Consider the following 21,832-nt stretch of genomic DNA (forward strand, 5'->3'; position numbering starts at 1 on the left):
AATACATAATGCATCATGGCTCCAGGCGTTTTCCAGCGCGGTGTGTTACCGCAGGAGTATCTGCTGAGTCTGCGGGTGTCTGCAAAGCCCCAAGCGTCATCTGTGGCTTAGGGTTTCATGGATTAGACTTTAAAAGGTGTCTAGCTGGGCTGACAACAGCTTCCTCTCATACTCAAGCTCCAAGGAAGTGCGGGGTACATACGGGCTCCCTCTCCAGGCAGCCACAGCCTCCCGAGACCCTCATTTTGAGTATGTGGGGTGGGGGTGCAGGGGTTCCCTTTCACTAAATCTGCGGCCATCTCCAGGCTCTGGAGGTTCCTGAGACTCCATCCTTTCCTGTCCCTGGTGTGAGTCATGTGATGGGGAACACTCGGTCGCTCTGAGAGGCTGGGGGAGGCGTTGAGTCCTGGGAGGGCGCGCTCCCATGCGGCCGCCCGCCCGGGTTAGAGCTGGGCCCGCGGCACAACCATTTAAAACTTCATAAATTATAAACAAGCCGCCTTGGCCTTCGCCATAAATTCCGCTCCTCTTGAACCTGCAATTAGTGTTAGGAAAGACCCAAATCTAAACAAAACCGTACGTTCTCTGAAGGGTCCAATTGCCCGAGTTGCAAACCTTCATGCATTTCTCAGTGCCACCCTTTCTGCATCCCAGGTTTGCACACAGTAGCCTCCTCCCCCGCCACCGCCGGCGGTGCACACTCGGCTGGGTTCCCGCTCTGAGAGGGAAGGTCACAATAGCTGCTCTATCCGCGGAGGCGCCTGCCTCCTCCCACCCGGGTCTCAGAAGCAAAGAAAGAATAGTGGGGGAGGGGAGCTCGGCCGGCGATGGCGCCCTGGGCCCTGGCCTCTCCTCTTGCCGAGGACCCGCAACGGGACCTGCAGGAGGAAGTTGGCAGGGAAGGAAATCTCCACCCCAGTTCCTGTCTCTCTAGAGACGAGTGGACTAAGAGCAAATGGGAGCGCACCAAGGATCGAGGTTGTTGGAGGCGTCACCGACCAGCACTGTGTTGAGGGTGCCCTGAGCAGCTCCGTCCGCGGGGAGCAGGCGCGCCATTATGTGCGCAGCTTCCCTACAGGTTCTGCTGCGAAGGAGGCCACACATAAGCAGCGCTGGCCGACGCCTGGAGGCGGGGAAGGGTTGGGTTTGCTCGGGGCATTGGCCTCTGGGGGGTATACCTCGTTTGCCCAAGGGGAGGATATGTGTGTTTCGCTAAGGTCTTGGCCAGCTCTGCTTTTGACTGTAGAGAACGTATTGAGAAAGGTGGGGTCAGGGAGGTTGTGGGATTTCTTGAGATCGGAAGAGATCAGGGCTACAAGCCTAGGCCTACGGGTGTAGATGAAGGGTGGCAGTCGTTTGAGCTTCCTGGTTGTTCTGTCCAGGCAATCAAGTGTAAATTAAGGCCGGGTAGCAGTGAAGCAGATGGAAAGGCTTGTTACCAATGGGAGTGGAGGAAGAGACTTAGGTGGAGGGAGAGCTTTCCTTGCAACCACGGGGAAAAAATCAGTACTCAGTTTGGAGTGGTGTGTCCAGACCTTACTGATCTATTCAGGAGTTTGGGGAAGTTGCAGAAGAAAGTGGCCAGGATTACTCTCCAGGCCATTGGTAAGGAGGTAAGAAAGAGTGATTAGGAACATACTCTGTTTTTTGGCTTTCAGACCTCAGCCTCATCCAGGGAACTGACAGAGAAAAATCCACCTCTGATGGAACCATTAAGCTAACCATCCATTTATACCATTTCTTTGTACAAGATTTCAGTGAGAGAAAGAGAAAGAGAATACATAACAAGTATGTTCCCCTTGGTGCAGCCTGAAGCCCAGTCCCTATCAGAGACACTTCAGCCAAATTGGTTTCCAAGGCTCCAGAGGCTGCTAACCTTGCTGAACAAGATTTTTCGAATTTCTATCTGTAAGAAGTATTAAGAGATAGTGATTACCTATACTAGTTACTTCTCCCTTCTCCTCCCCCAGTCTGGACCAGCTGACTTGCCCTTGAGTGAAGTGCATCATCTCAGCCTGCAGGTTTGGGAGCTTAGGCTTTCCATCTGTTGAGACTTTTCATTAGTGATGAAGAGGATATGTGTGGGTGTGTGTTTGAATAACAAAGAAGTAAGCTTTCTTTCTAGTAACAAGTGCTCCTCTGCCTGACCCGGGGGACGGTCACAGGCATGTTTTGGCTTTATCCTGAGAGTTAGCTGAAACTTCTTGCTGAATTCAAGAAGTGGCTAATCCCAGTTACAGATCTGGGAAGGTCCTCTTCATGTGGGAGTTCTTGGCATTTGATCCTTCTTTCAGGAACTGAAAGAAAATAAAATGGGGAGAAGAGAAGTTTATGAGTAGGCAAGATGAAAGGTAGAAAGCTCCAGTCCCCAGAGACTTATAGCCCAATTACTCCTGGGCGCAGCAACTTCTCAGAGCATATATTTAGGGCCTTGGTAAGCATACCTATTCCTAGACCCATGAGACACTTAGGAAACTTAGGTTGGGTTGTCCGCAGCCCAGTCCTTCCCATCTTTGAGTGTTGGCTCTCACAGATTTCAATTGGAGAAAGCCCAGATGGAGAGAGAAAGACTGGGCAGATGAATCCCCTGCATTTACTGCATTCCTGGTGCTGTGGAGGATGGTGAACAGAAAGGTGAACCCGGAGGATGGAACCTTATTTCTATTGTAACCTTGTTTTCTACTCTAGCCACAAATGTCCATATTTCCTGGGGTTCAAGGTTGGTGTCAAATGAACTTGTATAAATGGCATGAAGCCTATTTTTAAGCAGTTCTCTCAGGTCTCACACCCACCTTGGCAAGTTGTAAAGTTCAAAGATCCATTTTTAGGACAGATCCAGTGTGAAGAAAAACAAAAGGTTTCCACACATGAAGAGCCAAATGTTCAGTACCTTGCAGTAGCAGAGGTGGGTGAGGGGTTCCCAGGACATCTATGAGGTAGGAACATGTGTCCTCTTGGTCTAGATTTTGTGACAAAATATATATTTTTTCATTTATTGGTTGTGGGGATTAAACCCAGGTTGCATTTTGACACTGAGTTACACTCAAAGCCCATAACAAAATATACTTGACAAGTTGCCATAGCTATCTGGCTCATTTTTATGTAAGAAAAAGATATGGGAAAAGCACAAAAGAAGTGCGGTTTTAATATTAGTGAGGGCCAGGGGAGGAGGAGATCTTAGTTTAAATCAGGATTCATGGAAAGCTCTGGTAGATGGAATGTTTTTGCCCGAGAATCAGGGCTTAAATCCAGGCCAGGAGGGCCTATTGGGCTAGGTGGGGAGAAGAGCGTCCCTGGCTTGTGAGGAGATGGGAGAAGGCCTTCTAATGGCTCTATTGTTCACAGCGCCTCCCTACAAATCCCATAGCCCTCCCTATCTCCTTCACCAGGGCCACGCGGGGACGGGGTCGGACAAGCGGTGCTCTAGGGAGCTGGCACCAACGTCCCTGCTCCCTTGGGGCAGTGACGACGCCGTGCCAGTGGCCGCAGAGAACACACAAAGGAAGCCCCGACCCATCTTCTGGACCTGGAGACATCACAAGGAGGGGACTGGTGCGGACCCCGAGTCAGAGCATTCCTCGGTCCCCCGCGGGGAACAATAGGCGCAGCAGGCCGGGGTGGCTGGGCGGTTTGGCCCGCGCGCCGCACAAAGCCCGCTTGGACCGCGCTGCACGTGACGTGCGCGCGCGCGCGGGCTGGGGGGTGGAGGTCCTGAATCCACCTGGAACACTTTCAGGAAGACAAACGGTGAGTTAATCACCCTACCCGCTGGCGGCCGCGTCCCCTATCGCCCGTGATGAGGCCCGGGAAGGGGCTGGGTGGATTTCAGAGTGTGTGTGTGTGTGTGTGTGTGTGTGTGTGTGTGTGTGTGTGTGTGTGTGTGTGTCTCCAGGGTGGGGGGCGGGAGAGGTTAGTCCTATTAAGAGTTCATCAATCACCCGGTGTGCACTTTTCGCTCGACAGCGGTTCCTCCTATTTCTGAGCAAGTCTGGGCCAGCTGGGAGCCGACCAGAAACCGCAAGCTGGGGAGACGCAGGCGCGCGGGCTGAGCGCTAACGGAGGGCGAGACCCATCGCGCGCCCGCCCACCGGGGAGCGGTGCAGACGGGGCAGCGGGATCTGCACTCCGGGGACCCGAGCTACCGCCCGCCAGCCCCGCCCTCGAGCTACTCCGGGCGCCTGGCGACTTATTCGCACCCCCCCCCCCACACACACACACCCTGCATTCCCCCAGCTCCTCTCCACCCACTGCTTGCCCCAGCGACAGAAGCCCTTACAAGCTGCTTTCTCCCAAGAAAGGGACGAAACCATCTCTGAAGGCAGTACAAGAAAAATCCCAAAGGGTCAGAAGGTTTTTTGCAGACTCTTGTTTAAAAGTTTCTGTTTGCTTGTAGGAGTACTTGAGTGGGAGGAAGTAGGGTAACAAGACCATTGTTGAACTTGGGATAAACTTGAATGCCATTTAAAATAACAATTAAAACACAACACCAGATACAATGAAAGGTCTCCTTTTTCTACACTAAGGTAGACTCTTGAGTATTTTTAGTTCAGTTCTCTTAGGTTCATTTTAGAAGCACCATATACGAATTGACTGGACATTTCAGGGGGCAGTCATTAACTTTACAGCTGTTTGCAAGAAGGGGGGTCTAGGGGGAGTAGGTGGTGAAGTATTCTTATACCCCTTATAGAGTGCCACATGTCATCTTTGTAAAAGATACAAAAGTTCTGGCCAAGTCACTCTTTTTGCTGGGTGACAACAGTTTTTTTTTTTTTTTTTTAACTGGGGATTGAACCCAGGGGGCTTTACAGTGGAGCTACTTCCCTAGTGCACACACACATACATACATACACCACACACACACACACACACACACACACACACACACCCTTTTTTAAAATTTTGAGACAGGGTTTTGCTGAGTTGCTTAGGGCCTCATTAAGTCACCAAGGCTGGCCTAAACTTTCCATCCTCCTCCCTCAGCCTCTTGAGTAACTGGGAGTATAGTCATGCACCACCATTCCTGTCACATCTGACTATCTGAAGCATTAAGCTTTACACAGTATCCGGATATCACTGAGCAATGAAAACACTGGTCTTGCAGTTCTTGGTTCAGTCTGTCTCTTTCCCCCTGCCTTTCAGCAAAACCACTGAACAGGTCTTGTGTGCCCTGTGCTGGGCTCTGCAATACAAAGTTGAGTCATTAATGGTTTGCACCCCCCAGTCTAGTAACAGAGAAATAATCCTACAATAATGTCATAGGGCTGGGGGTGTAGCATTGTGGTAGAGCATTTACCTAGCATGCAGAAGGTCCTAAGTTAGATCCCCATTACCACAGAACCTCAAAAAAACCCACCCAAACAAAACAAACCAATGTAATAGGTGCTTTAACAAATGTGCTCAAACTGATCCTGAAATAAAGAAAAGAAACCACTAACAGTACTGTAGTGTCAAAAAGACTACTCAGAAGAGGTGAATTGAGGTTCCCCTTAAAGACTGAGTTTTTCAGGCCTAGGAGGGAAGAGCATGCTAGGCAGAGAAAGCAACTCAAGCAAAAATGAAGAGGGAAAAAAAGAACAGGATCTGGACTTAGAACAAGGAGAGTAGTTCTGATTGAAAAGAGGTTCATTAGAGGAGTCTGGATCTACTCTAGATAACCAGGGAAGGTTTTAAGCTGGGACATGTTATCTATATTGAAAGCTAACTCTTTGGGGGTATTGTATTTGATTGGAAAAAGGACAGAAGGCAAGAAGAACAAATAAGGATGCTGTTGATATATTCCAGTACAGAGGAATTAATATAATAAAACTGAAGGGAGATAGAACTCACAAGGCTTGTTGATCAGTTGGAGGAGTAAAAGAGGAGCTGTAGATGTTAATTCCTAGTTTTCTGTTTTGAGGGTCTGATTTGGAAGTCAGGATATTCACCAGAATGAACAGAGGGGGAAGAGACTGCAAGGGAATCTAAGGAGTTCAGTTTCAGGTCTACATTGTATTTCCAGCCTTGCTACTGATACATAGTGTGACCCTAAGCAATCCACTTAATCTTTCTGGACTTCAGATTCATCAGTGAAGCAGTCAATAAAGATATCTAACCTCATAGGTTTATTATTAGAAGTGTATGTGTGGTGGGGGGTATCATCTTTACCAGGTCCAAGTGAGTATCTTATATAAAGCTAAAACCTAGGGGAAACATCCTACTTCATGCTGATCAATACTTAGATCCTGGGTGGTCAGATATAAATAAGTCTCAGGGAAATTAAAAACTACACCACCACCCTACTGCTTCCCAGATATTGAATCTAAGATAATGGTTAGGGCTAGATCACATTGGACTGCTAATCAGAGTCCCTCTGCTTCCACAAGGGTATTCTTAGGAGGATTCCTACAGAAATTTATTCTTGGTATCAGATCACTAAGAGGAAACCTCTTAGCCAATGTCAAAAAGCTTTTGTGCTTTTTATGTCATATGTCTAGAGGTGATACTAGAAGTCACCCCCTCTCTTTGAACCTCCTTAATCCCTATATGGAACAGAATAGTATAGGAAAGAATTTTGGACATCTGGCCTTGACTATTTACATTGGATGTGACATGCTGTTTACCTTTTCTGTGTCAATATACTACTGTTGGTAAAATAGAACTAAAAAGATAAGGAAGAATGACATTCTGGGAGATGCTCTAAGAGTGCCTAAAAGTTACTCTTTTCCAGTTATCAGGTTATAAAAAATAAACCATAATATTCCACTGTTAGGTAAGGGTGTGAGGAAACCAACTCTCACAAGTTACTGTTAGAAATATAAACTGATTCATTTTAAAGGAGAACAGTTTGGCAAAATGAATTGCTAGTGTACATACCCTTTGACTTAGTAATTTCACTTATGGGGAATTTTTCTAATAGGTAGAAGCTTGAATAAGTGCTTGTAATAGTGAAAGGTTGAAAACAAGCTAAGTGCCCATCAGCAGGGACTGGCTAAATAAATTGTGGCAGGTGTATAGTAGAACAGGATGAAGTCGTAAAATCAGCCAGGAAGTTCTGTATGTATTTATATGGGATTTTCAAGATACTATAGGGGAAAAAGCATGTGTTATAGAATCTGTTTATCATGTTACATTTGTGTAAAAAACTGTGGGGGAGATGAACTGTTCAGATGTAAAGTATCTCTGGAAAGATACACATGAAATTAAGACAATTGGTTACTGATGTGAAGGTGAACTAGACAGCTAGGGTCAAGGGTGGGAGAAGGACTTTTTACAGCATACTCCTTTGAATTTTGAACCATATAAATGTGGATTTATTACCTATTTTAAAGACACAAGAACAAATTGTAAATGATTAGTACAAGTATAACTGACTTGGGTATGCCTGTGCATTTTCATATATGTCTTTTCTGTACTTGCTCTATTCATTGAAATTAATCTTGGGACACCTCTTGTTTTGTCCTTCCAGGTCCCTGATGCTGGTCAAACTCAATAGAAAAGGGGATCTATTTTACCCTTGCTTGGTGGTGGAGAGGGTGGAGACCCAGGTCTATGTCTGACTTGTCTTGTAGAAGACTCAGGGTAGAAGTACTGAAGTCTAGGGTGGGGGTTTAGCAAACAAATCCCAAAGGGAGGGCAGTAGGCCTCTCAGTCAGCCCTACTGTGTGGTCTCCCAGAAATAAGGATGATTCCTTTAATACTGTCCTGTTTGCTCAGATTAAGGCCTGCCACAGAACAGAGGAATGCCTGCCTTACTTCTTCCTCTTTGCAGGATGTAGAAAGGCAATAGATTGTAGAGAATCAAAACTCCCTTATTTTTGGCAGGATGGCAGTGCCTTCTAACTTCTGAGTAAAGTGACTACCTCTCTAAAATCAAGAGTTTGATGTAGTTTATCTTTAATGTGCCTTTTACCTTTGCCACCTTAGACTGTGAAAGATCAGCCTTTAACCAGAACAAGAATTAATTCTTAGGCCCAAAGACATTTTACCCCTTCTGTATCCCTGGGGCTCAAATGTACCTGCCAGATGAGAGAGATGGAAGAAATGAGGGTTGAGTGAGAAATGAAAGAAAATGAGAGTAGAAGACCACCATTCTCACTCCTTCCCTCTTGCCATTGCTTCAGAACCTCTAATTTTTCTCTGGTGAGACTGAAAGAGACATTGTTTTTTTACTCCCCCCCCATCACTGGTATTATCAAAGGCAAGCCAGAGACATGGCAAGAAGCAGAAGTGAGCCCAGTCTCTGCAAAGCACTGTTTGGTCAATAAAACTTGGGAAATACCTATAGACTGCAACTTCAGGATAAATTTTCTGAAACCTTAGCCCATTTGGACCAAAGTTTACCCTTGACATTGACCTCTCTCTCTGCCCTGCCATTCTACAGCTTTCTGAATACTTTACAGATATACTCATGCATTAGCTAGCCATGAGTTTTCACTATTCATGGTTCTTCCCACACAAACATCTCCTTTCTCACCATACTGCATCCCTCCAACTCCCAAAGCAGAAAATTGCAAAATGTGGTTCCAAATAACCTTGCTGAATATCCTTCAAGAGGCTTGTTAAAAATAAAGATTCCTGAGTCAGACCTATTGGATTAAAATCTCTGGGAGTGGCCAAGGAATCTGCACTTTTAAACAAGCTTCTGTGGTGATTCCTACCCACTAAAGTGGTTTTAGGAGTCAATAATCCAAGGATATCCTTTAGCCAGTTTCAGTCATGGTAAAGCATACTACTGTGTCCATTCTTTATTTCTGTCCAAGAAACACTCATTGAGTGCTTACTGTATGTCAAACACTAGCTTGACCCTTGAGTCTTTCATCTATAAAGCTCTATAAAGGCACATCACTCTAAAGTGTTTTCCTCAGAGAAGGTTGTGTTATTAATAAACTTCTAATTGGTTTAGAATTCTTGTCCTTAGGACTCCTTTTATCCCCACCTCTATCCTCAGATGTCTGAAAAGTGCTACAGAGACCTGCATCTTAATCTCATTTCCTTTTATCTGTCAGAAGAAAAAAGACCCTCCACCCATATTTACCCTAACAGGCAAAAGACCTTCTATGTTTTGGGGTTGTGGAGCCAAGGGTTTGTGCTCATGACTCCAAGGGGTAGCCCAGTAGTCTTGTGGAAGGGAATTGCCAGGGGCTGGTTAGGAACAACTTTAAACACACATGAGACTAGGTTGCCACCTTCCATCACTTCTGTCTGTAGAAAAGAAATTTGCTATTAGAATGAGAGAAATGTAGGCATGGAGGGGGTATGTAATGAGTAAGGTGTGGCTGCTCTGATGAGCAGGATAGGAGAGATTTCAAAGCATTCCTACATCAAACACAACCTGGCAGTCAGGCTCCTCTGCTATCACCTCCCACAGAGAACTCACACCATTAGGACCCAGAAGAGAAGTAACCCTTGGGAAATCATGGCTTGAACAAGTATTAAAATTAATAAGACATTTTCCTCATACACTGTGAACATCTAAGACAAACTCTAAAGTTACTCAAAATACCCTATATTCACATTCCTATATACATTTCCCCCAATACTATCTCCCAATCTCTTTTGAGAGAATTAAAGATTGTTTCTTCTGGAATATGGGCTGGAGACATAGCTCCATGGCAGAGCACTTGACCAGCATGTGTGAAACCCCAGGTTCAATTCCCAGAACACATACAAAAGAGATTCTTCTGGAGTAGATTTATAGTAGAGGTAAGACCTATATCAAAAATGAATCTTTTGATTCATTGGTTTGAGAGTATTTCCTCCCACCCCACTTCCTGCCTAACCTTAGTTGGCAAACATGTATTGAATCATGGTATGAGAGGACTAGCATCTGGACTTCTTGAGTAAGTCAAGAACCTATCCAGGAATGGAGATGGCAACTCTGAGCCCTGAGGTGTCAGATATGCCAGGGACTCAGAGATTAAAGAGAGTAGCAAGAATGATAATCAGAATGTAACTGTTTGTATGGTATTATCTGGGAACTGCTGACTGGGTCTGAACAAATATCAACTCTTACTTTAAACCCCACTCCTGACTCCCCACTCTCACCACAGCTGTGAAAACAAAAAAGTTAAAAAAAAAACTCTTTTAGTACACTTTCTACTCACTAAATCTCCAAAATTGTGCTTCCTTCAGGGAAATAGTGTGGCTAGTTCAAGGTTGAAAGCTATTTTTCAGCATAGGACTCCATTTTTCAATCAAACCCAAGAACTACAGCACTGCAGGAACCCAGATCCCTTAAGTTTTGTGCTCACCCTTGGGTGTCTGTCCATCCTGCACTTAACCTGGAGACTCTTCAACCTCACCAGCATCTACATTTTGGTGTGGCTTTGTTTATTCACAAGTCTACATCCTGTAGACTTGTAAGAAACTGGCTCCCTGGATTGTCATGGCTTCAATTCTTCAAACTGCCTCAAAATGGAATTTTGGGCAAGGGTAAATCACTCTTTGATGACAAGTGGATCAGTAAAACAATAATAAAACCTCGTTCACCATAACTTAGAGGCTATAATAGATCAAGTACTCAAGGGTACTTGAGTAAGCTAAGAGTAGGCTCTTTAGAGTTCTCATTCATACAAGGTTTTAAGAAACCATCCTCTTTCATTAGTAATGTGTGCAAATAACCTTTATTTGTTTATTTAACTTAATTTCCCACAGCCCCAAAGAAGAACACATTTTTAAAAATGCTCAAGGAAGTTGGAAAGTTTGTCAATGTAAAGCTTCTCTTTGTAACTCTTCTACTCTTGGTTTCCTGTGCCAATTGCCCTTTTATTTCCCGTCTCTCTACACTCAGTAAACAAAACCATATTATCAAGGGAAAGATGTGAGCCCATTAACATTGCAAGCCCTCAGATTTCACTCGCAAGAGACAACGCAGCACTTATCTGATGGAACAGAAGCTTTAATTGCTTCAAGATACAAGCCCATCCAAACCTCTGAGCTCTGACCTGTCCCTGGGAAACCTTTACGCCCTTGAGCCAAGAGCCTCATTGAAAGCCTGAGCAGCACAGTGCATGTGCCAGCCTCCCAAAGAGGTGCACAAGAAGCGGTCCCCCACAAGGGTGATTCTTTATTGTGACGACCTACAAGTCGGAAACTTTATTTTCTGTCCATACCCAAACCTGGCACTACTATATGTGCCCTTATCAGGCTGTCACAAGTTGAAAGGGCTGGAGGAAGCTGAAGGGAATGCTGCAACGCAACGTGAAAAGAACTCTTAGTCAAAAAGTGAAGATTTCCTCTGCACCTACAGCTGGAAGTCCCATGAGTCGACCAAGGCGAAAAAGAGGGAAAACCAAACATCTGCTCCAGGTTTTGGAGAGGGATAACACCAGTGTCAAGAAAACCGAAAGAGCATGGGACGAGGAAAAGGGGTAGAAAGTAATGTTACCTTCCTTGGGGAAGGGCTGAGAGCAGTCCCACAGGCCGAAAGTCACGTTCCCATTTAACCCCTTCCACACAGCGGCACCTACAATCCACACCCGAGAGTAGAGTCTCCCACAATCCAGAAGAACAAGCTCTCACCCGCTCCAACCCTGGCCCTCTCCAGAGCGGCCAGTCCTGCCTCCCTCCCCCTACCTCGCCCAATACCTGTCTGGGAGCAGGCGCCCCGCCCTTCCACAAGCAGCCCCACAGCCTTGCCGGCTCTCCCTGGGGCTGGGGGCGATGGGCAGCGGCCCCTGGCTGGTTGGGCGAAGTTGGATGCAGGGCAGGCGCAGGGAGCCGCGCCTGTCGGAACTCGAGCCGTGCGGAGAAGGCGCCCATTGGCCAGCCAGTGCCACGTGGCCGCCCCGGCTAGTATATTAGGCCACTATTTACCTCCGATTCGCTCGCCATGGCTCGGCGAGGGCAGCTCGGGTAGAAAGAAGAGGCGGAGAGACGCAGACGGCGGCGATCCTGCCCGGCGTCTGCTGGGTTCCTCACCCGGATCCTGGCCTGACTCCTCAGGACAGTGTGCTGGAACCATGAACTCCTACCTGGAGTACGTGTCGTGCGGCGGCAGTGGGGTCGGTAGCGACGTGCTCACTTTCGCACCCAAGTTCTGCCGCGCCGACGCCCGACCCGTGGCCCAGCAGCCCGCTTTCCCGTTGAGCAGCGGCGACGGCGCGTTTGTCAGCTGCTTGCCCCTGGCCGCTGCCCGACCCACGCCTTCGCCCCCAGCCGCCCCAGCTCAGCCTCCCGCGCCGTCCCCTACTGCGCCCAGGTACGCGCCGTGCACCTTGGAGGGTGCATACGAGCCTGGCACTGCACCTGCCGCTGCGACGGCCAGGGGCGCGGACTACGGCTTTCTGGGGCCCGGGCCCGCCTACGACTTCCCAGGCGCTCTCGGGCGAACGGCCGACGATGGCGGGGCGCACGTCCACTACGCCACCTCGGCGGTGTTCTCCCGTGGAGGCTCCCTTCTCCTCAGCAGACAGGTGGATTACGCGCCCTTCAGCGAGCCTGGCCCCTTCCCCGCCTGTCTCAAAGAGCCAGCCGATGGCCACCCTAGGGCCTTCCACTCTGCGTCCCCAGCCCAGGGCGCCTATCCCAAGTCCGTCTCTCCCACCTCTGGCCTCCCGGCCGCCTTCAGCACGTTCGAGTGGATGAAAGTGAAGAGGAACGCCCCTAAGAAAAGTAAGTCGCTGGGCGCTGGATGGAGGCACTTGGGGCTGGGGTAAGAGCCTCCCCCGCGGAACTGAGTTGGGAGCGTTTTGCGGCGGTGCCTCCCATCGGAAATACGTTCTGATGCCTCTCTAAAACGGGCCAATTTCATTAAGAGCGCCCAGGCTCAGAAAATGTGCGGGGCTTTGAGAATATTAGAGGAAGGAGCTCTTTGTGGAGTATTTCTCCTGGCACAACTGTGTTCATAGAGACCAGGAGGAGTGCACTATGACTTTGAATTCTAACTCTAGCCCCACTGCTAGCCGGAGTCTTTGCATCCTCTGCCCTCCCTGCTAACGCCTTGTCTTTACGTTGCAGGCAAACTCGCTGAGTACGGAGCCGCTAGCCCCTCCAGCACTGTCCGCACGAATTTCAGCACCAAACAACTGACAGAACTGGAGAAAGAGTTTCATTTCAATAAATACTTAACTCGAGCTCGACGCATCGAGATAGCCAACTGCTTGCAGCTCAATGACACTCAAGTCAAAATCTGGTTTCAGAACCGCAGGATGAAACAGAAGAAAAGGGAACGAGAAGGGCTTCTGGCCACAGCCACCTCTGTGGCCTCCCTCCAACTCCCCCTCTCAAGAACCGGAACAAGCCCCACAAAGTCTGGCAGGAGCCCCGGGAGCCCTTCTCAGGCCCAAGAGCCTTCATGAGGTCCAGTCTTGAGTCTAAGGAGTCTTGGCCAGCAGAAGTCATGGGGTGCCCCCACCTCTATATAGACTTAGAGCTCAGTTTGGGATGGAGGCAGGTATGGGCAAAAATTAATAGAGATTTCACTTGGGAAAGGAAATACCTTAGTTGGCTTCTGAATTCCAGGCGGTGTGTATACAGATATTTGATGTCTCTTAAGCAACTTGTTTGCATCTTATTTATATCTTATCAGGGAAAAGATGCCCAGCTGCCAGCCCAGCTCCACTGCTATGTTGCCTAAATTAATCATATGCAAGGTTTGGGTGCAGGGTGGCAGGCCATTCAATTGTGAGTTCTGTCAACCCTTTGATGTACTCAGAAGTGCATCTTCCTAATGTTTTTCTAGTTTAATTTAAAGGACAGGCTACATATATTCAGCTTCTTGAATGACCAAAGCCAGTTAGGGTCTCCTTGTTGTAGCTCAGCTGCTTCAATGATGATCTTTACATTTGCACTCCAGTTTTTTTTTTTCTTTTAAAAAGCAGTTTCTACCTCTCCATGTGCCTGAGTGAAGATACAATCGCTATTTAGTTTGTAGTTAAACAAATCTACACAGTGGGTGAAGATTAGAACCTGAACTACACCTTGACATCATTTATTCAAACTTGAATGTAAATATATACAGTATGTATATTTTTTAAAAAGGTTTGCTTGTGATGAACTTCTATTTCACATTTAATGTCAGCATGTAAAGGGTTTGAACTTTGTTTTGTAATAAAAATTACAGAATCAAGTACTCTGCTTTTCTTTACACCCTTTTCATCCTGATTTTTTCTTTGAAGTCGATTCAGTTTCTTCTATTTGTAATTCCTTGATTCTGCTATGGGAATGTTTATGTTGACAACTTTTTAAAATAACCATGCTTACACGTGGAGCACACACAGCAAATTATGGTGAATTATTAATTAAGGGAGAAAACTCTGCCAAATATCCAAGTAAATAAGGAAATACTTTGCTTAAGTACCTTAGTTTTCATGGCAGGCATGTGGACTGCACACTAACTCAAAGGTTAGGTGCCCACTATGGGGTTGTTGTGAAGCCAGGGAGATACTTCAGGGAGCTCTGTTCCTTTTTCTTCTTTCCTCACAGAGGAAGAAGAAAGGAGACCTGAAGACACTGTCTTGGTTAATGCTCTCTGAGAAAGACAGCTGCACATCAAAAAGTACTTAGTGGCTGAATTCCCATTTCCAAAGTCCAGAATTAGAAAGAAGGCTGGGAGAGGCCAGTAGTTAGCACATTCTACTACTTCCTGTAACCCAGGTTAAGAGAGAGCACAGGGGGTGCCTTTCTATTTTTTAAAAATGAAATATTTTCAATTTTTCGCAAGAGGTACAAACAGAATCTGAAAGTTGACAGGAGGGTATATCAATAAGCAAACCAAAAAACCCTCTAATCTTATTTTAAGTTGGCCCCACAGTTCTCATCCCTAAAGTCACTGATGACCAGACTTTTGTGTAACATCACAGAACTATGAAGAAGAAGGAGAAAAGGAAGAAAGAAGAAACAACAATGCCAAGACCCAAAAGCAAGTGGATACTTGAGACGATTGTTAGGTCATTTTCACCAGTTTGTATCTTTAAACTCTGAATAGTTAATTCAATAGAAAGGCTTAAAGGCCCAAACAAGGGAGATAAAAACCTCAGCTCTCCTTTTAGCTAGATTTCTAGATTCCAGAGCAGTGCCTCAAATCTAATACTTTAGATGTCTACAGAATAGTGGAGGATGACTTTTCCTATAAAACAGTAACATGATTAGTTGTCTTAGAACTTTGAAATTATATTTAAATGCTTGTCATCTGCACCCACAATCTAATAGAGTTGAAATAAAATTATCAGCTCTAACAAACCCAGCTGTTTAAATGGAAAGACATCACTTAAAATGTAAGTCTGCCAATATTATTCTTCTGTTCCATTATCTGTCCCTCAGTAACTTCATGCTAATCCGATCTGGTTTAAAACAACAACTCCCCTCTGAGCCCTGCAACTATTTGAAAAGGCTTGTTTAAAGACCTGTGATCTGCTCCTTTCCAGCCACCTCCTGGGCTTCCCCTGCAGTGGTGTTTGACGTGACAATGTTTCCTTTTTGATAAGCATTCAAATGTACACCTAAACAAAAAAAAAAAAATACCAGCATGCTTGGTCATTTCCTTAATCTACCACCCTTTCTCTGAGAAAATAAAGCTTTTCCTTTTGAAGCCAGTACTAGCACTTACCAGCCCTGATGGATGTCTTCCTTGAGGAAGGTGGCTATTTAGATGTACGTATAATGCTGTTTTGTGAATCAGGCCAATATTAGCTATTTTTTGACCAACCCCAGGGATCCTTAAAAGCTTTCTCAATGCAGATCACTATACAGCTATATTCAGTATTAAGAAGAGTCCTGGCTGGAGATTGGGAGGAACTAGGTGACCTCTGGAGGTCCCTTTCAGCAGTGAAAATGCTACACAAACAATTCAATGACTTCTACATATTTTATTTTAGGCCTATCATTGGAAGAGAGTTGGGTTGTAGGAAAGCAAACATAGTCTCTAGGATTACATTGATACTTCGTTTATGCAAGAAAAGTGGATTTTAGACATTATCAAATTCATCTTGTCACATGGATCCTTTACAGAACATTCCCCTTCCCATTATTCAGAGCTTTGTGTTATTTTGCATAAGATCTCCATGCAGTGTGAGGTTATTATGCAAACTGTTAAGCTGCTAAAACAAACTCATTTCTATTTTACAAGATTTTAAACTAAATATGCTAATTCACTCTCCAGCGATCTGTTACAAGAATGAATACACAGTGGACAGTTTTGGCTGTTATGTAATTAACTATTCAATGTTCCTTTGTCTTCACATAATGACCATGTGTCTACTTTTCTGGATTCAGGATAATTGGGAGTGAGGAAAAAGAAATGTTTAATAACAAAATTTCCATTACTTGAGTACTAGCAAGTGAAAGCTTTGCTGATGTAAAAACCTAAAGCAATGTCACCTAGATTTCCAAAAGATTAATTATGTGTGATTTATTCTGCCTCCAACTCAAATATGGCGAGAACCAGTACTAGACTAGGTTACATCTGATTATGTCATCTGAAAAAAGAAGCAGGCTCAAGAGAGTTGCATTAGCTCTGAAGTTCTTAATTATTCTTATGGCCAAATAAATGCCCTGTATTTGCTGAATATTGAATTTGAAAACCTCAGGATCTAATCAGTTCAGAGAGATGTTGAGTCTGACCACAGACCTCTCAACAAGAAAAATGCCCATTGTTAAAACTTTATTTGTGGTTTTAAAGTAAAACCATGGTGGACATATCTCACAAATAATGATACATCTCCATCTAAGTAGAAATAAAGATTTTCATGGTTTTTACCTCTATCATGTTTCCAAGACATGAAAATGCAACAAATATGCAAATAGTCCAATTCAACATGCCATTTGTAATTTGTTTCTTAAGTTATACTTGTTATTTAAAAATATAATTTCAACAGAAACTCTAAATTAAATAACAAGCCAATAGAAAAGAAATCCTTTTTAAAAATTTTTTATTTTTTATTAGTTGCTCAAGACAATACAATGATCTTGACATATCATATATTTGATTCAAATGGGGTATGAATTCTCCTTTTTCCACGTGTACAGATTGCAGGATCACATTGGTTAAACAGCCACGTATATACATACAGCAATACTAGTGTCTGTTGTATTCTGCTGTCCTCCCTATCCCTCCCCTCCCCTTTCCTCTCCTCCCATCACCTCTCTCTACCCAATCTACTGTGACACAGAAAAGAAATCCTTAATATTGATATAAAAGAAAGTTTTATTACTTAGCTTCAAAGAATTTAGCATTACCTCTTCTACATTTGATAATTTAATTGATATAACTTGGAAAGGAAGGTGTTATGATTTGGATCTAAAGTGTTCCCCAAAGGTCATGTGCGAAAGGGTTGGTCATCAGCCTAAGGCACTATTGGGAAGTGGTACAACCTTTAGGTGGGACTTAGTTGGAAGAAATAAGTCATTGTGGGTGTGCCTTTGAAGAGTATATTGGGACACCTGCCCCTTTCTCTCTTTCTTTCTGTTTGCCACAAGGTGAGAAGCTTTGCTCCACCACATGTTCTCCACCACGATGTTCTGCCTCATCAAAAACAAAACAAAACAAAACAAAAAAACAAAACAAAAAAACAAAACAAACAAAAAAACAGTGCCAAGTGACCATGGACTGAAACTTCTAAAATTGTGAGCCTTCCTCATTTATTTATCTTAGGTGTTTTGTCATAGTGAGGAAAAGCTAATACGGAGGGCCAAACAGTGATAATTTGGATTTGTAACAGATACTTTTGAGGCATTTCCAGAGAGCACACTAGACGATTTAGCATATCACATTTTCAGGGGTTTTGCAAAGCTTAATCTTACATAATTTGGGAGACCTCTTTAATAAAACAAATACAAAATCATGTATACAATTTACCAAAGCATCTCTGAGGACCTGGAACAGCCCAGGTTAATGAAGTTTATGGAAGGTGATATTGCTCATATACCTTAATGGTAGAGGGCTTTCCCAGCATGCTCAAGGCCCTGAGAGGCATGGTGTCCCACACCTGTAATCTCAGACACTTGGGAAGCTGAGGCAGGAGGATTGTGGGAATTTGAGGCCAGCCTTAGCATCCATTGCTCAAAAAAAAAAAAAAAAGGTGAATTTCAACTTTCCTTGGGTTCATGGTAATCCATCTTTCTTAGCTCCTTCTCTGAAACAGTTGCTTTATCCCTGCTGCCCAGTCATTGCCTATAAATTGATAACAATAATTGCTTTTCTCCAACATTATGGAGCCAGAGCCACTGTTTGCTTTCTTCAAATGCATCACATAGTAGATAATGGGGACAAGGGCAAGTTGATGCCCTGTTGCACTCTCAAAGCATTTCAACACCACTATGCTCTTCTGGGCTACTGTTTGAGAATGGGAGTTCCACCTCATCCTGGAGGTCCCCATAGGTACAAACAGAAGAAAAAGATTTAGATGGAGACAACCTAGCCAGACTGTTAGCTTCTGAGTGTTTCCTAGAAGCATGAAATCACTGAGGCTGAGGTAAAGGACTTCAAGCAAAGAACATGACTCACCCTGTTATGTTTTCTAATTAATAGGAAAAATAAATTCTCTGGTCTCAGAGAATTTAGAATTTAGAATTCCTCCACAGTCCTTTATTCTGATGGTTATTACTGAAAAGATTACTTAATAATACTATTGCTCTGTAAGATGAACATCCACAAGAAGCTGTTATTAAGGTACTATCCATGGATTTAAAAATTCATCTATCTGGCTATACAGTGTGTATGTGAACAAGGCCATGTTGACCTGTTGACCTGATGAATGAAAAGTTACCTATGGTGATAATCTCCCCCACAACCAAAGTTACCACTGCTCTTCAAAAGATAAACAGAATCTGGTAAGAGACCTTTCAAATGGATATAAGTACTCCACACTTGGATTTTCAAACTTCTTGCCTTTAATTTCATATTTTAAAGTTGAAAACTTTCAAGATAGATGACTCTGAATTCTTTCTCTTTCTTTAAAATATATGACTTTTGACTGGGGATGTAGCTCAGTGATAGTGCAGCTACCTAGCATATGCAAGACCATGGGTTCAATACACATACACACAGACATAACACACTCCAAAGTGGATGCTCTGTGCCTTTGAAAAAAAAAAAAAGAGATGTGAATAATCAGATTTCTCCTTCTTTTAATTAGTCATCAAGTCCTATTTTTTCTTCAAAATGTCTTACACCATTTTTCTTTCTCCATTGGCTCCAGCTTTATCATCTCTCAGTCAGGAAAGCAACTGATGGCCTTACTTGTCTCCTTGCCTCCAGTTTTCTTGCCTCTATTCTTTTTCCAAATCAATCCATTTGAAAGCCGTGCCTTCATTTTTGTTCAATTCAACCTTTCAGTAGCTCCTGGATGCCAGGACAAGAAACTCACTGAATGCAATCATCTTTTCCCTGTTAATCTTACATCATTGCCTGACAAACAATTTTCACCACTCTTATTGGGGTCTGTTCATTCTCTTCCTGCAGAAACTTGGGCCTTTCTGTTTTTGAACATTTTCTAATATATTCTTGTCTCTCATTATTACTCCCACCTTTTCCCTGTGTATCCAAAGTCATCCTTTATTTTACTTATTTATTTTGTTTTTTTTTTTTCATTTTGTGGTATTGGAAATTGAACCCAGAGCCTTTTACATAATAGGGAAGGGCACTACCATTGGAGCTTCATCCCTAGGCCAAATTCATTCTTTATTACTTGGCTCTAATTCCATCACCTCTGTAAAACCTTTTTGTACCATCCAAATTTAAAGTGAACTCTTCTGTGTAACATTTTGTAGTATTTGTTATTTGTATTACTTGTTCAGCACTCAGAATCTCCTGCCACATTATGAGATCTGTTGCCCTCTTTCCTTCTCCCTTCACCTCTTACTAACTGTATTTCTATGCATATACAATTGATCTCTCGTAGTAGACATCATACATAATAATGGACCTACACTATTTGTTGAATGTTGAACCTGATTTTAGATCAAGGCTTACTGTCCTATAATGGTATCTTCTAAGGGTACAGAAAACTATAAGGACTTATTTGTTAATTCTTCTTTATATTTCATCATTTAAATAAGTGATTCTTGACTACACTATAAAATACAAGTAGGAGGCTAGGAAGCCAAAAGAGGGATAATTGTAGATTTTCCTCCTTGTACTTATGGCACATTCTTTTGATTGAATATATTTCAAACCAACAAAGAGTATAAATGTTATCTAAAATGATCACTTTTATCCTTACAGAGTATAATTAACAATGCACTTTGGTTGTTGTTAGCAGCTTTTCATATATTGCATTTGTTACTTGCTACAGTGGCTGGAGTACCTCATGGGAACAGAACTTTTAGAAGACGTTAAACAAATGAGGTCAAGTGTAAGGTTTTGTCTTCTCCTTTTTCTTCTCTCAGTACAGGGGATTGAACCCAAGGTCTGGCACATGATAGGCAAAGTGCTCTGTCACTGAGCTACATCTTTGTCCCCATTGTGAGGTTGTTTAATAGAGGTCTGGAGACAAGTAAATGTAGTGGTTATGAGAGTAAACCTTGGAAACAGACAGGCTTGGGTACAAATCCTGGAAGAGAATAACTCAGTGTCATTCAGCTGTACTTCTTCTCTAAAAATGGGGACAATAGCACCTCTACTTCATTGGTCTATGAGGATGAACAGAGACAATACTTGTGGATGGCTTAAGACAGGATGGGTGATAAACCTTGCAATAGAAATCTAGCATGGAAAGACAAGGAATCAGAGAGAGAAATATATATCAACAAATATTTACTGAGTTCCCAAGTGCCATGAATAGGCCACTAACAACTGGATTAAAGTGATATTGAGAAAGAAACAAGAATTTTAGGATATGAATCTGGAGAGAATAAAGTCTAGGGTTATTGATGACGTTCGAAAAATATTTGTGGTACATGGTAACAGAAGAAAGTGAAATGGCAGTTAATGTATACTTACCATGGTTCAGATAAGTGTTCCTCAAAAGGCCCATGTATTAGTGGCTTGGTTGGCAACCTATGGCCCTATATGAATGAAGGTAGTGGATCCTTCAGGAGGTAGGGCTTATCAAAAGGAAATAAGATTATTGGGGGTGTTCCTTTGAAGGGGATTTTGGAACCCTGGTTTCTTCCTTCTCTCAATCTCATGTTCTGACCATGAGGTATGCAGCTTTGCTTAACTCTTGTTCCTTGCTATGATGTACTGCCTCACCACAACCCCAAAGAAATGGGACCAACCCACCAGAGACTGAAATTTCTAAAACTGTAACCCAAAACAAACTTTCCTCTTTCTAAGTTAATTGCCTCAGGTATTTTGTTACAGTGATAGAAAGCTAATATAATATTTCGTGAATGCAATGGGTGAACACTCGCTGAATTAAAAGTCTAAGACCTTAGAAGAAGCTTGGGAGAAATAAAGGATGAAAGGGATGTTATACCATTAAACACTGCTTCTAGTATACTAGGTCATTTCAGGCAATGAGAAAAGATAAATCCATCACACCTCTGTTCACTTTTCTTTCATGCAAAAGGACATGTGAATTTACATATGTGGTATTTTGGGGGTCAGGTGTCATAAAATAAAATGCAGTGATGATTTACATCAGTTTCCAACATTGTAGCACTCCCTAGGGTTGAATTTATCATTCTTAAGAATACAGACTATGTTTGCTGTAGTCTGTAGACATTAAAGTTAAATCGGGAACAGTCCATCACATTTTCAACTCTGTTTCCACAGGAAAAAGAAATTCTTTCTTCTACACACTGTGACAGGAGAGAAGTATGAATTTTCTGCACTATGTACAAAACCACAATTATTTCCATTTCAGGTTTATGAAAGATTTCCCTTAAACTGAAATAAATAAAAGCTTGATACAAAAAGAACACTTCAAAGTCTAATTAATGGCCAAAGAACAGTTCTATATAAATAAAAATA

At 43.5% G+C, this 21,832-nt stretch overlaps 1 protein-coding gene and 1 long non-coding RNA gene across 2 annotated transcripts; both read left to right on the forward strand.

Moving 5' to 3' along the window:
• The first annotated feature begins 2,874 nt into the window (after nt 1-2,874).
• On the forward strand, nt 2,875-4,206 carry LOC144254931 (uncharacterized). The gene is made up of 3 exons (XR_013343642.1): nt 2,875-2,936; nt 3,390-3,747; nt 3,964-4,206. It is a non-coding gene; the product is annotated as an uncharacterized LOC144254931 (long non-coding RNA).
• A 7,733-nt stretch (nt 4,207-11,939) lies between these two features.
• Nucleotides 11,940-13,277, forward strand: Hoxd1 (homeobox D1). The gene is made up of 2 exons (XM_026405655.2): nt 11,940-12,591; nt 12,937-13,277. The coding sequence occupies exons 1-2, from the start codon at nt 11,940-11,942 to the stop codon at nt 13,275-13,277; spliced, it is 993 nt and encodes a 330-aa protein (XP_026261440.2).
• Nucleotides 13,278-21,832: the final 8,555 nt, after the last annotated feature.

The sequence above is a fragment of the Urocitellus parryii genome, chromosome 1 (genome assembly GCF_045843805.1).
Source record: "Urocitellus parryii isolate mUroPar1 chromosome 1, mUroPar1.hap1, whole genome shotgun sequence".
In the NCBI taxonomy this organism is placed as follows: Eukaryota; Metazoa; Chordata; class Mammalia; order Rodentia; family Sciuridae; genus Urocitellus; species Urocitellus parryii.

What these genes read in the sequence shown, in the direction of transcription:
- Hoxd1 (XM_026405655.2), top strand. Translation starts at nt 11,940, where the DNA reads ATGAACTCCTACCTGGAGTACGTGTCGTGCGGCGGCAGTGGGGTCGGT. An exon ending in GAGGAACGCCCCTAAGAAAA is followed by an intron (nt 12,592 to 12,936) that starts GTAAGTCGCTGG and finishes TTTACGTTGCAG; the next exon opens with GCAAACTCGCTGAGTACGGA.